Raw genomic sequence first — 16,822 nt, 5'->3', positions numbered from 1 at the left:
GTAGGGCAGGCAAACATTCAAATCCAGGAAATACAGAGAACGCCACAAAGATACTCCTCGAGAAGAGCAACTCCAAGACACATAATTGCCAGATTCACCAAAGTTGAAATGAAGGAAAAAATCTTAAGGGCAGCCAGAGAGAAAGGTCGGGTTACCCACAAAGGGAAGCCCATCAGACTAACAGCAGATCTCTCCGCAGAAACTCTACAAGCCAGAAGACAGTGGGGGCCAATATTCAACATTCTTAAAGAAAAGAATTTTAAACCCAGAATTTCATATCCAGCCAAACTAAGTTTCATAAGTGAAGGAGAAATAAAATCCTTTACAGATAAGCAAATGCTTAGAGATTTTGTCACCACTAGGCCTGCCTTACAAGAGACCCTGAAGGAAGCACTAAACATGGAAAGGAACAACTGGTACCAGCCATTGCAAAAACATGCCAAAATGTAAAGACCATCGAGGCTAGGAAGAAACTGCATCAACTAACGAGCAAAATAACCAGTTAATATCATAATGGCAGGATCAAGTTCACACATAACAATATTAACCTTAAATGTAAATGGACTAAATGCTTCAATTAAAAGACACAGACTGGCAAACTGGATAAAGAGTCAAGACCCATCAGTCTGCTGTATTCAGGAGACCCATCTCACATGCAGAGACATACATAGGCTCAAAATATAGGGATGGAGGAAGATTTACCAAGCAAATGGAGAACAAAAAAAAAGCAGGGGTTGCAATACTAGTCTCTGATAAAACAGACTTTAAACCATCAAAGATCAAAAGAGACAAAGAAGGCCATTACATAATGGTAAAGGGATCAATTCAACAGGAAGAGCTAACTATCCTAAATATATATGCACCCAATACAGGAGCACCCAGATTCATAAAGCAAGTCCTTAGAGACTTACAAAGAGACTTAGACTCCCATACAATAATAATGGGAGACTTCAACACTCCACTGTCAACATTAGACAGATCAACGAGACAGAAAGTTAACAAGGATATCCAGGAATTGAACTCATCTCTGCAGCAAGCAGACCTAATAGACATCTATAGAACTCTCCACCCCAAATCAACAGAATATACATTCTTCTCAGCACCACATCGCACTTATTCCAAAATTGACCACGTAATTGGAAGTAAAGCACTCCTCAGCAAATGTACAAGAACAGAAATTATAACAAACTGTCTCTCAGACCACAGTGCAATCAAACTAGAACTCAGGACTAAGAAACTCAATCAAAACCGCTCAACTACATGGAAACTGAACAACCTGCTCCTGAATGACTACTGGGTACATAACGAAATGAAGGCAGAAATAAAGATGTTCTTTGAAACCAATGAGAACAAAGATACAACATACCAGAATCTCTGGGACACATTTAAAGCAGTGTGTAGAGGGAAATTTACAGCACTAAATGCCCACAAGAGAAAGCAGGAAAGATGTAAAATTGACACTCTAACATCACAATTAAAAGAACTAGAGAAGCAAGAGCAAACACATTCAAAAGCTAGCAGAAGGCAAGAAATAACTAAGATCAGAGCAGAACTGAAGGAGATAGAGACACAAAAAACCCTCCAAAAAATCAATGAATCCAGGAGTTGGTTTTTTGAAAAGATCAACAAAATTGACAGACCACTAGCGAGACTAATAAAGAAGAAAAGAGGGAAGAATCAAATAGACGCAATAAAAAATGATAAAGGGGATATCACCACCAACCCCACAGAAATACAAACTACCATCAGAAAATACTATAAACACCTCTACGCAAATAAACTAGAAAATCTAGAAGAAATGGATAATTTCCTGGACACTTACACTCTCCCAAGACTAAACCAGGAAGAAGTTGAATCCCTGAATAGACCAATAGCAGGCTGTGAAATTGGGGCAATAATTAATAGCCTACCAACCAAAAAAAGTCAGGACCAGATGGATTCACAGCTGAATTCTACCAGAGGTACAAGGAGGAGCTGGTACCATTCCTTCTGAAACTATTCCAATCAATAGAAAAAGAGGGAATCCTCCCTAACTCATTTTATGAGGCCAACATCATCCTGATACCAAAGCCTGGCAGAGACACAACAAAAAAAGAGAATTTTAGACCAATATCCCTGATGAACATCAATGCAAAAATCCTCAATAAAATACTGGCAAACCGGATTCAGCAGCACATCAAAAAGCTTATCCACCATGATCAAGTGGGCTTCATCCCTGGGATGCAAGGCTGGTTCAACATTCGCAAATCAATAAACATAATCCAGCATATAAACAGAACCAAAGACAAGAACCACATGATTATCTCAATAGATGCAGAAAAGGCTTTTGACAAAATTCAACAGCCCTTCATGCTAAAAACGCTCAATAAATTCGGTATTGATGGAACGTACCTCAAAATAATAAGAGCTATTTATGACAAACCCACAGCCAATATCATACTGAATGGGCAAAAACTGGAAACATTCCCTTTGAAAACTGGCACAAGACAGGGATGCCCTCTCTCACCACTCCTATTCAACATAGTGTTGGAAGTTCTGGCTAGGGCAATCAGGCAAGAGAAAGAAATCAAGGGTATTCAGTTAGGAAAAGAAGAAGTCAAATTGTCCCTCTTTGCAGATGACATGATTGTATATTTAGAAAACCCCATTGTCTCAGCCCAAAATCTCCTTAAGCTGATAAGCAACTTCAGCAAAGTCTCAGGATACAAAATTAATGTGCAAAAATCACAAGCATTCTTATACACCAGTAACAGACAAACAGAGAACCAAATCATGAATGAACTTCCATTCACAATTGCTTCAAAGAGAATAAAATACCTAGGAATCCAACTTACAAGGGATGTAAAGGACCTCTTCAAGGAGAACTACAAACCACTGCTCAGTGAAATCAAAGAGGACACAAACAAATGGAAGAACATACCATGCTCATGGATAGGAAGAATCAATATAGTGAAAATGGCCATACTGCCCAAGGTTATTTATAGATTCAATGCCATCCCCATCAAGCTACCAATGAGTTTCTTCACAGAATTGGAAAAAACTGCTTTAAAGTTCATATGGAACCAAAAAAGAGCCCGCATCTCCAAGACAATCCTAAGTCAAAAGAACAAAGCTGGAGGCATCACGCTACCTGACTTCAAACTATACTACAAGGCTACAGTAACCAAAACAGCATGGTACTGGTACCAAAACAGAGATATAGACCAATGGAACAGAACAGAGTCCTCAGAAATAATACCACACATCTACAGCCATCTGATCTTTGACAAACCTGAGAGAAACAAGAAATGGGGGAAGGATTCCCTATTTAATAAATGGTGCTGGGAAAATTGGCTAGCCATAAGTAGAAAGCTGAAACTGGATCCTTTCCTTACTCCTTATACGAAAATTAATTCAAGATGGATTAGAGACTTAAATGTTAGACCTAATACCATAAAAACCCTAGAGGAAAACCTAGGTAGTACCATTCAGGACATAGGCATGGGCAAAGACTTCATGTCTAAAACACCAAAAGCAATGGCAGCAAAAGCCAAAATTGACAAATGGGATCTCATTAAACTAAAGAGCTTCTGCACAGCAAAAGAAACTACCATCAGAGTGAACAGGCAACCTACAGAATGGGGAGAACATTTTTGCAATCTACTCATCTGACAAAGGGCTAATATCCAGAACCTACAAAGAACTCAAACAAATTTACAAGAAAAAAACAAACAACCCCATCAAAAAGTGGGCAAAGGATATGAACAGACATTTCTCAAAAGAAGACATTCATACAGCCAACAGACACATGAAAAAATGCTCATCATCACTGGCCATCAGAGAAATGCAAATCAAAACCACAATGAGATACCATCTCACACCAGTTAGAATGGCAATCATTAAAAAGTCAGGAAACAACAGGTGCTGGAGAGGATGTGGAGAAATAGGAACACTTTTACACTGTTGGTGGGATTGTAAACTAGTTCAACCATTATGGAAAACAGTATGGCGATTCCTCAAGGATCTAGAACTAGATGTACCATATGACCCAGCCATCCCATTACTGGGTATATACCCAAAGGATTATAAATCATGCTGCCATAAAGACACATGCACACATATGTTTATTGCGGCACTATTCACAATAGCAAAGACTTGGAATCAACCCAAGTGTCCATCAGTGACAGACTGGATTAAGAAAATGTGGCACATATACACCATGGAATACTATGCAGCCATAAAAAAGGATGAGTTTGTGTCCTTTGTAGGGACATGGATGCAGCTGGAAACCATCATTCTTAGCAAACTATCACAAGAACAGAAAACCAAGCACCGCATGTTCTCACTCATAGGTGGGAACTGAACAATGAGATCACTTGGACTCGGGAAGGGGAACATCACACACCGGGGCCTATCATGGGGAGGGGGGAGGGGGGAGGGGGGAGCGGGGAGGGGGGTGGGATTGCATTGGGAGTTATACCTGATGTAAATGACGAGTTGATGGGTGCTGACGAGTTGATGGGTGCAGCACACCAACATGGCACAAGTATACATATGTAACAAACCTGCACGTTATGCACATGTACCCTAGAACTTAAAGTATTATAATAATAATAATAATAATAAAAAGATCCTTTCAGGAGGTTCAGATTTTAGGCTTATTTTAAAATATTGTTGGACTTTGTATTTGAGCAAATGATTTATCACCTTATTGGCTCTCAGTTTTATCAGTGAGAGCACCTTTTATATGAGATTGGCATGCCCTGGACTCCTTCTATTGTTATTGAACTTAGTAAATGTTTTTTAATTGTTGACCAAAGTCAGTGTTTTGTATTATAAAAACATAGAAATATAGGATTATTCTTTGTGATGTATTTGAGAAAGATTTAACTGTTCTACAACATTGGGATGTATTTTGGTGATGGGAATGTTTGGATTTTGCCATGCTGTGACAAACGGTAGCAGGAAGACTCAAAAAACCTGTTACAAAGACAGCTGTGGTCTGGTGGGTCAGCACAAATTTTGTGTCTTAACACCTTGATTACTGGGAGAATTTAATTGAGTGGTGTTTGCCACGGTGTTTGGGGGAGCTTCAAAATGTTGTAAAATGAAGTTTAATAAATGCTTTCTGAGAGCCAAAAAAAAAGAAACAAGAACAGATGCTAGCTATAATGAAAGGGAAGTCAGGGCAAGGGGAAGGCCTTCAGTAAATTAGCAATATGACCATTAAATTTTTTTTCTTTTTGAGACAGGATCTATCATTCTGTCTTCCAGGATGGAGTTAAGTGGCCCAGTCATGGCTCACTGCAGCCTTGACCTCCCAGGCTCATGTGATTCTCCCACCTCAGCCTCCTGAGTAGCTGAAACAATAGGTATGGGACAGCAGGTATGTGCCACCACAACTGGCTAATTAAAAAAATTTTCTTTTGTAGAGACATGGTCTTGCTATGCTGCCCAGGCTGGTCTCAAACTCCTGAGTTCAAGCCATCCTCTTGCCTTAACCTCCCAAAGTGCTGGGATTACAGGTGTCAGCCATCATGCCTGGCCAAATTTTTAAGGAATGAAAGGCATAGTGTTAAAACAGCCGTGGCCAAAATAAGCTTGGAAAATATAAGAACATTTAAGAGACACAGAGGTTCAATCCAAACAGTGCAACAATCATCTAACAGGAGTTTCAGAAGGAGATAATCAAGAAAATAAAATGAACAAACAAACACTTGTTTTAAATGCTAGAAGAAAATATGTAGAACCTGAAAAAAGAACTAGTTCTTAGATTGTAAGAGCTCGCTTAGTACTGACCAGGATGAATTTTTTAAAAAGATAAAGTTGGTGAAATTTCAAGTTTCCAGCAATAAAAATAAAATTCAAAGGCTTTCCCATCTGTTATGTAAAGGAATAGGATTGATGCAGACATTGTACTTCCCCACAGCAATGGTACATAAGAAAAGATAATGGACCCATATCTTACAAACTCTGAAGCCAAGTGATTTTGAGCATGGGATTCTTTTTTTTTTTTTTTTTTTTTTTTTTATTATACTTTAAGTTCTAGGGTACATGTGCATAACGTGCAGGTTTGTTACATATGTATACTTGTGCCATGTTGGTGTGCTGCACCCATCAACTCGTCAGCACCCATCAACTCGTCATTTACATCAGGTATAACTCCCAATGCAATCCCTCCCCCCTCCCCCCTCCCCATGATAGGCCCCGGTGTGTGATGTTCCCCTTCCCGGGTCCAAGTGATCTCATTGTTCAGTTCCCACCTATGAGTGAGAACATGAGCATGGGATTCTATATACGAAAAAAATTAAGAGAAGAACCATATAATCCACATATCTATTTTCTAAATTACTAAATTTATAGATAAGTATAAGATAAATACTTGTGTCTTTGTAAGTATTTTATACAATATAAATCTTTATAAGTATTTTATACAATATAAAGATATAAGTATTTATCTTATACTTATCTATTTTACTTGTACTTATATCCTTACTAGATAAGTATATTGGGTCAAATTTATACATCTAAGATTAATGCAAAATCTCCTTATGAAACTGATTATAAGACTTCACTAAGAAAGTGAAATGGAAAATCTTCGGTAATTATTGAATTAATGTAGGTAAATGATGCCAAAGAAAGAATAAGAAGGGATGGGGGGAAACGAAGGGATAGGGAGGGGGACACACAATTGGTGGGGGCAGGGGGGAAGAGAGAGGGGGGAGGGGGAGAGAGAGAGAGAGAGAGAAAGAGAGACAGAGAGAGAGAGAGAGAGAAAGCGATGGACCCCAGAGACACAGGACAGGAGGAGGAACAGAGGAATTGGTGTTTATGTTGTCAAATTCAAATAGAAAACTGAAAAAGTTTAGGTACATTCTCTAGAAGCTTCCAAATTTCTTGCAAAAACAGATGCTGAATTTTTTAGGAAAAAAAATCTGTGAAGATGTTTCTTAGGCCTTATATATTATAAATATTTTTTTAAAAGCTAGGTTTATATAGCTTTTTACATCTCTGACAAGGAACAATCTGAATTTTTTAAGCATCTTAGACAATGCCAAACTTACACTGATTTCATTTCACTGACTGCCCTATTTTCCAAGATAGCACAAGACCTTTTGACTCCCTAGAATATATAGTCTTTCTTTCTCCTGTGCCCCCCCACTTCCTTAGTCCCCATTCTCAATTCTCTCTAGACCTGAGGCTTCAGTAGCAGGACTGGAAGGAAAGAGAGGAAGGCAGACATAAGGAAGAACCCTGGGCCATTCCTCACTCCTCACCACAAAAGCACCCTGTTAGGCCCTCCTTTGGTCTTTCCAGGAGTTAGACACCAGTTTATTCCATTTGCCTGTCTCAGTGAAGCAAAAGACATTTCATTTTGAGGAACTGAGTACTTTATCTTTCCCTTTGGGGTCTAAATGAAAGAAGAAGGTGCACAAAAAATACCCTTTATCTTGCTGTTTTTCCATTACTAGAAGTCCAAAGTCTTAGGAAATCTGAAGAGAATAGTTATGCATTCTCTACTAATGCACTGAGTAAATGGAGGATTTGGGAAGAGCCTAGAAACCCTTTTTAATTTCGCAGTTTCCTAGGGAAAAGCAAAATTCAAAGTCTGAAGTATCTGGAAATAGAAGTGAGAAAGACAGCATGGATGCAAAGATTTTAGGATCCTCTCAAGATGATCCTGGAGACAAGTGAAAAATAATCAAGGGAATTTTTTGTTTTCAGAAGAATTTCCAGGCGCAGGCCCTCTTTTTACTTACAGTAATAGCAAATCACCCACTTGCAATTTTTCTAGTCTCCCACCAGCTGGAATCTACTAGGTACTGTATATCTTTGGGATCCACTTTGGTGGATACAAGAAAGGAAGAAAGAAACCACCAGAACAGAAGGGTATCCCAGTGCTCCAGCTAGAACCCAGCAGAATATCTGAGCTTGCCATACCTGAATGCTTAAAAGTGGAAAGAAGGAGAGCTGCTCTTCATGTATTTTGAAAGAAAATTCATTTGAAAGATGAATTTCAAATGAACATGAATGATTATCACAAGTCAAATGTACATCATAAGTCAAATGAACATGAATGATCATCGTAGGTGAAAGGTATTCATCAATTAGAACTTCGGCCTAGGAAACAAAGTTTTCCTTTTTCTAATACACCATCCTGAAACAAATTTGTCAATAAATCCCAAAGATTTAGTACAAATAGTACAATTCATATTTGCTTTCCTCTTTCCTTTCTTCAAACACCAAATAAAATGTAAAGGGAGAGGCTGACTTAGACACTTACACTAACTCTTAATCTAAAAAAATTATGGCCGGGCGCGGTGGCTCACGCCTGTAATCCCAGCAGTTTGGGAGGCCGAGGCGGGTGGATCACGAGGTCAGGAGATAGAGACCATCCTGGCTGACACGGTGAAACCCCGTCTCTACTAAAAATACAAAAACAAAATTAGCCAGGCGTGGTGGCGGGCACCTCTAGTCCCAGTTACTCAGGAGGCTGAGGCAGGAGAATGGCGTGAACTCAGGAGGCAGAGCTTGCAGTGAGCCGAGATTGCGCTACTGCACTCCCGCCTGGGCGACAAAGCGAGACTCCGTCTCAAAAAAAAAAAAAAAAAAATTATGTTGGTGAATGTGAATCTAACTAAAACAAAGCATTTGACTACTGCTTCTCAAGTAGAAAGTCCCTGAAGACTTTCAAAAAGATTGTTAAGTATAACAGCCTTTTCAAAACCCACAAGACACGTTACTTGTCCTTCATTTATTTGGTTGTTGTTATGGAGTCTATCCCAATTTCCCATAAAATCATCCCTTGGTACTGCTGCAGTGTCATAGCATACAGGACTCTAAGTGCCACTAGACAGAAGGACCAGTTTGTGATCACAAGCCATGATGCTGCTGAGTGATATCTGAATAAGAACATCTGATACGGATGGTCAGATGAAAAATACCAAAACATCAGGCCCAAGGAATTTAAACCAGCAAGACAGCCCTTTACTATAGTAGGCATCTTGGTCAGGACACCTGTAGCTAATGTCCTTGCCTCACATTGTGGAAGTCACCTTTACTCAGTTACAGCTGTAGACAATCCCACCATCCAGAAAGACACAGGTTTACACTAGGTTGAAAGTCCAAATAGCTCAGAATTCAAAATGCACTCACCATAAGTTATATCATTATATATGGCAGAAGATTCTAGAACTATGTTATTCAATACATAAGCTACAAGCTACATGTGACTGTTCATATTTAAATCAATTAAGATTAAGAAAAATTAAAAATTCAATTTCTCACACTAGCCACATTTAAAGTGTTGGTAGTCAGATGTAACTGGAGCTACCATAATGGACAGAAGTAAACCATTTCCATCACTATAGAAAGTTCTAAGGGATAGTGCTATTCTAGGACACTGTTAGCACAAATGCAAAGGTTAACTGGGCCTATATGAGCTGCCTTGGCAACTACCCAATGTGATTACTTTATCTAAAAGAAGATATGATTTACAGACAACCTTAAGTAATTCAAATTGGAGACTGTCTTCAACCATGATTTCTACTCAATACCCCTGAAGTTTTCATGTATGCCATTACTGATACTATAATTAATCAGACAAGAAACCTAAATCAGAGTGATTAACTAGCTTGCCCAGGTAACTTATCTCTAATTGCAGCTGAACATCAAATTTCCTTTTTTCTGTATACTAGTTATCCAAAATGTTTCAAGAAGCCCATCTGCATAGAACCTAACCTAGGATCTTGCACAGATGATAATGCATCTGTCGCATCTGTGATGCAGTTATTGTAATGTAACATTGCAATTATGCAATGAATAAATGAACAAGTAAGCTATAAGACAGAGCTAGCAGTAAAACAAAGGTAGACATAGGAAAACATGAGTAATAGCCTTAGATGTAAAATTGGGGACGTGAAATTGCTAAGGGTAAGCTAGAACTTCAACTAGCCATTTATCATAAAACATGGGATGTTTCCCTTATGGTTTTCTGAATCATTCTCTTGCCCACTTAATTAATGCTGGTATTTTCATTTTTTGACCATTTTAATTTATCTGAACATAAAGGCTACCCTACCTGATCTCTCATCCCCACCGTCCATTCAAACCAAACCACCTGGTCTTGTGTACAATACTTAAGTCCACTTCCCTAGGACTCCTTTGCCCGACCACAGAGTTTCCATTCAGTGCTGAAATTGAAGTAAAGGGTCCCTGGATTCTACCCACAAAGACTTGTTCCACTGCCAAGGAAGTCACTCTCTGATTTCAACAAACAAGGGAATAAGTTTAGTATTGAGGGAGACTGCAGTACAGGAGATAATGATCACTTAAGTTCAAACTTGTAAAAATTTGCACTGTGCTGTCTGCTTTAGTTCTCTCAAAAAGTTAGAATGGAACCACCCAACCAGACATTTCTGATATTTTTTCTACCCCAGCCCCACCCTACCCACATCCCCAATCAAACCAAGCACCTTTTGAGCCATGTTTGAGCTTTTACTTACAGGAGATTCCCTGACTCCAAAAATGTCTCTGACATCCCTGACAGATTGCTTATTCTTTTTCCTCATGGTCTGGGTATAGGTATTGTATCTCTTTTCCACGGCTGCTGCTTGGGTTCGAGTCAATGTAGAGAGCAAGGCTTTGCCATCTTCCTCTTCATTACCTGAGATCAGAGTTGATAAACCCACATCTTGCAGCCATTCTGCTTCAAGTTCTCCTTCTGTAAAAGAACATTACCAAGAGAGGGTTAGAATATTTTCTGTATGATTGGATGCCATGTGAATATCAGATAAGAAGTATTGGTAAATAATATTTGTATTTTTTTTTACAGTAATTATGGGAAAGAACTACAAGAATGAATGTAAGTCTGCATTGTATTTTTTAAATAAGTCAAATTTTAAAGTATTTTCTAGTACAGTAAGGTAATTGGCAGACTTGGTAAGGTAAATTTTCCTGCTAGAGAGTTAAACATGAGTCATATCTGGCCTACTAATTTCAAAAAGTGATAAAACATGAATCTTTAAAGTAAAACTGTAATAGAAAAAAAACATGATTTAATGGAATACAAATTGGTTTTTCTTTTTTTTTTTTTTTTTTTTTTTTTTTTTTTGAGACGGAGTCTTGCTCTGTCGCCCAGGCTGGAGTGCAGTGGCCAGATCTCAGCTCACTGCAAGCTCCGCCTCCCGGGTTCATGCCATTCTCCTGCCTCAGCCTCCCGAGTAGCTGGGACTACAGGCGCCCGCCACCTCGCCCGGCTAGTTTTTTGTATTTTTTAGTAGAGACGGGGTTTCACCGTGTTAGCCAGGATGGTCTCGATCTTCTGACCTCGTGATCCGCCCGTCTCGGCCTCCCAAAGTGCTGGGATTACAGGCTTGAGCCACCGCGCCCGGCCACAAATTGGTTTTTGAATCACTCACATGGAGGTTCAAATGCCAGGGCCACCATTCACCAGCTGCCTGATTCCTAAGTCTTACGGTATCTCGAGACCTCAGTGTCCTCTCAGCAAAATGAGCATAGTGAACCTCTATAGTTTTACATCGTTTTGCCTCCCTTTTGAATATGGGCTTAACTTTCTCATACCAGAAGCAGGGCTTAGTCACTCTTGATGTGGTTTCCAGGTGTCCAACTCCTCCCAATTCCTCCACAGAGCAGATCCAGGTATCTGCCTGATACAATCACCTCTTGGTGATGACTTCCTATGAGACAGCTGGATACAACCTGCCTGACGCATCCCTCCAACCCACACCCCCTACAGGAACTGCGCAGATACGGTGCAGTGACCACCTCTCCATCACAGCGCGACTCCCGGCTTGCTCTAAACCTGCCAATTAGGACTCCTGGTGGGAAACCTGCTTGGGTAATGTTTAGATCCTAATTGAGGCTCTGGTCCCCAGGTCCCTCACTCACTCTCACTCTTTCCTGTTCCCTGCTGCTTGTTGATTGCAAGTGTCCTGGACGGCTGCCCCTTCCCATTGGCCCTGAGAAACGAGCTGCCGTCTTCTCCCGGAGATCTGTCCTTTCTCTTATTTCATGTGTTTTGCTGAGTTGCCTCCTCTGTGTCTCACCTGGCCAACACACCTGAACCTAGCTTATTTCCAGTCAGGGCTCTCTTATAGCATCTGCCAGTACAAATGAGCTTCCTGTGAGAGGGACACCCGGTCATGGCTTGAACACGAAGGTATTAGGCCACCCACCAGGATAAAGAGGTATCCTTTGAAAGGCAAACATCAGTGACCAAATCCCCTGTAGCTCCATCAGAGCAGGATTAGTTTATAGCCACTCACCGGAGAGAGACCTCAAGACCAAATTAGAGAAAAACACAACAGTGAGAGTAATAATAACAAAAGGATTAGGGGCCTATGAGGATTTTTTAAAAATCAATGTATTTATGACAGGTAGCAAAGAATCTGGAACAAAGTCGGTATTCAATTGATGTTCATTCTCCCACCTTTCTCCTTATTCTGAATGTTAATTGCTTTTTTCAGAAGAAAATTCAAAAACCTAAAATTCCTCAATATATAGAAATATAAGGAAATCAGAATAACAGTGTCCTGTAATAGAAAATCTACTACATATATGTTTCTGGGAACTGTGCTAAGGAGGCATTACCCAAATGAGCGTTGTTAAAAGAGCAGATTAGACTAATTTGTAAACAGCATGCCAAAGCATTAGTCTAGGAGTACTGGATTCTGCTTACATTATTGCATCACTGGTGTATAAACAAACCCTTGAATGTGTCTTACAGGCCCAGCTTCTTAGCTAGGCCAATATTTAATTTGCTATCTTATTTTAATTGTTCATTTGTTTCATAAGCTGTCCCTTTAACAAAAAATGAAAAGTGAATTTATGATTGGCAGCCATAATTTAAATCATAAGCCCTTTAAGTTAAGAGTTATGACATGGAGCTCTTCCTTAAGCTATGGATAAGCTTTTAATTTCTGAAGACAAAATGTACAATTTAATATTTAATATGTTAATATTAAAATTTTAAAAAGTTGTGTTTTTCTCCTCCACCTATGTAAGGAGTAATGACAGAGTGGGAGGAAAGAGTACTTGGTAGGACTGGAGTTGACATAAATCGGAGGTGAGGATGGTCTAAGTCCTTAAACTGCAGCCTAAGTAGGATGTATGTTTTCCACAGGTAAGAAACGTCCAGGGCAGATATCAGTGTTACTCCTGTTGGCTGCTCACACCAGTTGCCAAATGTATAACTTCAACACAGAGAACTCCTTTGAATTCCCATTCCATATATCTGACTGCCTAGTCAATATCCACTTGGCTCTGTCATTCATATGTCTTGTTCACTGTTTTCAAACCCGAACTCGTGTTTCTCACTCCCAATTCTAGGTCTCTTTCAGGATTCTATATTTCAACAAACAAAACTCACCATCCAATGTAATTAGGCAAGAGAGTAACCTAGGAGGCATTCTTGACATCTCCCTCTCTTTCACACATCAACTCCAACACATCCCCAAGACCTTTTCATATTGCCCCCTTATTATTGCTCAAAATGTCCATCTTCCTTTATATCTTCTGCCATGACCCAGGTCAGAGCTATATCCTCTTTCTCGTGGACTGCTGTGATAGACCCCCAACAGTTCCTCCAATGCCATTCTTGATCCTCTTCTAATCTATTATCCATATTATAACTAAATGAGCCCTTTCAAATGAACAAAAATAATTCTACAGTTTTTCCCTGCTCTTATGACTAAGAAAACCCCTAACATAGCCAACAAGATGTGAAACTGCTTACATTTCTGGACACGCTTATACCATACTCCTCTCCTGTTCTCTGGCAATACTGGCCTACTTTGGATTCCTCAAAAGTTCAACATTCTATTTTGTCACAAGGTCTTTGGACATGTCAGTCCTTCTACTTGACCTCATAATTACTGGACACCCATCTTTCAGATCTCAGTTTCTCCATCTTTTTCTCAGGAAAGTCTCTTTTTCCCTGCACCCATCAGATAAGGTCATGTCCTACTGCTATCAATCCTAACACTGCTGTTTCTTCTTCCTTCAAGTAGTTTTCTCCTCCAAATATATTTATATTATTTCATTAATTACTTTCTCTTCCACTACATTATCAACTCGAGAGAAAAAAAAATTCTGCTTTTTAAAATCACTCTAACACTAACACCTTCCAGAGTGCCCTATTGGAGATGCTGTATTCCTTATCCTGCTCTAAAGGGAGTTCATTTTAGTTCCCACAGTTCACTTGACTCATAACCTCCACTGTTTGCCCTGCTCTATGCAACATCTGTAATCTTGGTTAGTTAAAAACAGCTTTCAGCAGCTGTTTTTAAATGGGATGCTTGGAGTCTCCATATATATTCCCTGACTCCCAGATAAAATGTGGGGAAATCTGAGCATCGAAATGAATGCCAGTAAAAGATAAACCCACTAAATAAACCAGGAGTCCATTCTGATACAAAGAAATGATTTGGTGTAGAGTGGGATGTTTATATAGTGTGAAGGTACCTTCCAAGAAAACAGTAACTACAAAAATGAAATGACTAAGTTCACATTGGAGAAACTTGCATGTATATACCACCTTAAGTAACTGATTAAAGTGGACATCATCAGTGACAGAACAAATTAAAATTATGAGCCACCTGACAGGCTGCCATGAGAACACAATATCACAACTTGCCCAAGATGTATAACCTGAGTCTAAGTCATCGGGAAACATCACACAAACCCAAATTGTCTGATACAGAGGAGCATCTATAAAATTACCTATAATTTTCAAGTGTCAAGGTCATAAAATTCAAAGAAAGGCTAAGAAACTGTTCCAGACTATAAAGAGGAGAGAGAGAGAGAAAGAGAGAGAAGAAAGAGAAACATGTTTTTCAGTTAAACATAACAAGTGATTCTAAACTAGAGGGTTTTTTTTTTTTTGTCATAAAAGGTAATATAGAAATGACAGCAGTCTGAGGATTGGATGATAGTAATATATTAAAAACAATTTATTAATTTTAATAGTATGCTGTGATTATACAGGGAATGGCTTTCTCTCTGTATAGGTATGTACGTATATATATATATAATACCTAAAGTACTTGGGAGTGATAGAGCATCAGGATGGCAAGTTACTCTCAAATGGTCCCTGAAACAAGCAGTCTTTAAAATTGTACTTGTGACTTCCCTATACATTTGGGATTATTTCAAAATTTAAAAACTATAAGTACATATGACATCTTAAAGCAAAAATGACAACATTGCATTGATGTATGTACAACGTATGCAGATGCTATACATAAGACAATAGTACAAAGCACCGGGCAGGAAGAAGAATGGAATTCTACTGCTGCAAGATTCTTATATTTGATATAGAGACGCATAGTATTTATCTAAGTAGACTATGATAAATTATGGATGAATATTAAAATGCCTGAACAGCAACAAAACCAATTAAAGCAATATAGCTGAAACGTAAGCATAGAAACTATGAAGAAATTGTGAAGAAAAACACAGACAGACAGGTAGAAAGTAAATGGATGAAAAAAGATATATCTTGCAAAGAATAACCCTATAAACCCTAAGAAAGCCAGAATGACTATGTAATTACTAGACGAAGCAGACTTCAAGATATAACATATCAAAATTTGTGGGATGGAGTGATAGCAATGCTTATAAAGAACTGTACATATTCAAAAAGACGAAAGATTTAAAATTAATGGTCTAGGTTTCCATCTTAACACAGGAAAAAAGCAAATTAAACACAGAAACATAAACAAAAGGAGATGTAGATTTTATTAATTTGTTTTCAAAGAACCAACATACTAGAAAAGCACATTATATAATTCAACACCCATTCACATTACTGCCAGAAAAACTAGGAATAGAAAGCTATCTGGTAAAGAGCATTTACAGAAAGTTTACAATTACCATCATGTCTAGTGGTGAGTACTGAACCCATTCCCTATAAAACTGGGAACATGACAAGGATATGCATGTGCTGTCACCACTTCTATTCAATTTGTACTAGAAGCCCTAGCCAGTACAAGAAGGCAAGATCAAAAATAAAAGCACAAAATATCAGAAAGGAAAACTGTCTCTATTCATAGATGACCTCTTTGCTTATGGAGATAATCCTAAGAAATCTAGTAGACAACTACTAGAAAATGAATTTAGGAAGGTAATGGTTTGTAACGTCAAGATACAAAAATTAACTGTATTTCTATATGCCAGCAACAACTGAAAAGACAGAGGCAAACCCAATTAAAAGACCCCATTGAGAATATGAATAGACAAGTCACAGACAGTAAGAAAACATCTGCAATAAATATATCTGACAAAGGACTTGTATCAAGAATACACAGTAATAAAAAGTTTTTAAAAGTTTTAAAAAATAGGCAAGAGTTTTCACAAAGCAAGATGCATGAAAAGACAATAAGCACAGGAGAAAAGTTCAACATCGTGAGTCATCAGGGAAATGTAATTACAACCATAATGAGATACCCCACATATCCACTAGAATCACTCATATGATGGAGAATGAAAGCACTGAGTGTTGCAATGATGTGGAAATGGAACTGTCTGTCATACATTGCTGGAAGGGGTGTAAAATAGTACAACTACTTTGGAAAAATGCTGGCAGTTTCTTACGTAGTTAAACATTCTGTGAAAAATACATACGTCCAAGAGAAATAAAAACATATCTATACAAAAAGACTTCCACAAGATTGCTCATAACGGCATTATTCAGCGTAAGCAAAATTGTAAACAATGCTCAAATTAAAAATTAGATGGATAAACAAATTGTGGCATATTCATACAATGGAATATTACTGTTATGGGTTGAGTTATGTCCCCCAAAAAGATATGCTGAAGTCTT

General features: G+C 38.6%; 1 protein-coding gene across 5 annotated transcripts in view; it reads right to left on the bottom strand.

Moving 5' to 3' along the window:
- The window catches only part of ARHGAP28 (Rho GTPase activating protein 28), a 192,612-nt gene that overhangs the window by 70,178 nt on the left and 105,612 nt on the right, over positions 1 to 16,822 (bottom strand). For 4 of the 5 annotated variants that reach the window (XM_050767460.1, XM_050767461.1, XM_050767462.1 and 1 more), the window contains exon 3: positions 10,485 to 10,702. In XM_050767460.1, coding sequence (XP_050623417.1) covers positions 10,485 to 10,702 — 218 coding nt within the window. Of the gene's footprint in view, positions 1 to 10,484; positions 10,703 to 13,735; positions 14,043 to 16,822 lie in introns of those variants that run through there. The other variant, XM_050767464.1, reaches the window with a different exon arrangement.

This window comes from Macaca thibetana, chromosome 18 (assembly GCF_024542745.1).
Source record: "Macaca thibetana thibetana isolate TM-01 chromosome 18, ASM2454274v1, whole genome shotgun sequence".
Taxonomy (NCBI): Eukaryota; Metazoa; Chordata; class Mammalia; order Primates; family Cercopithecidae; genus Macaca; species Macaca thibetana.
This window is presented reverse-complemented; position numbering and strand designations above follow the sequence as displayed.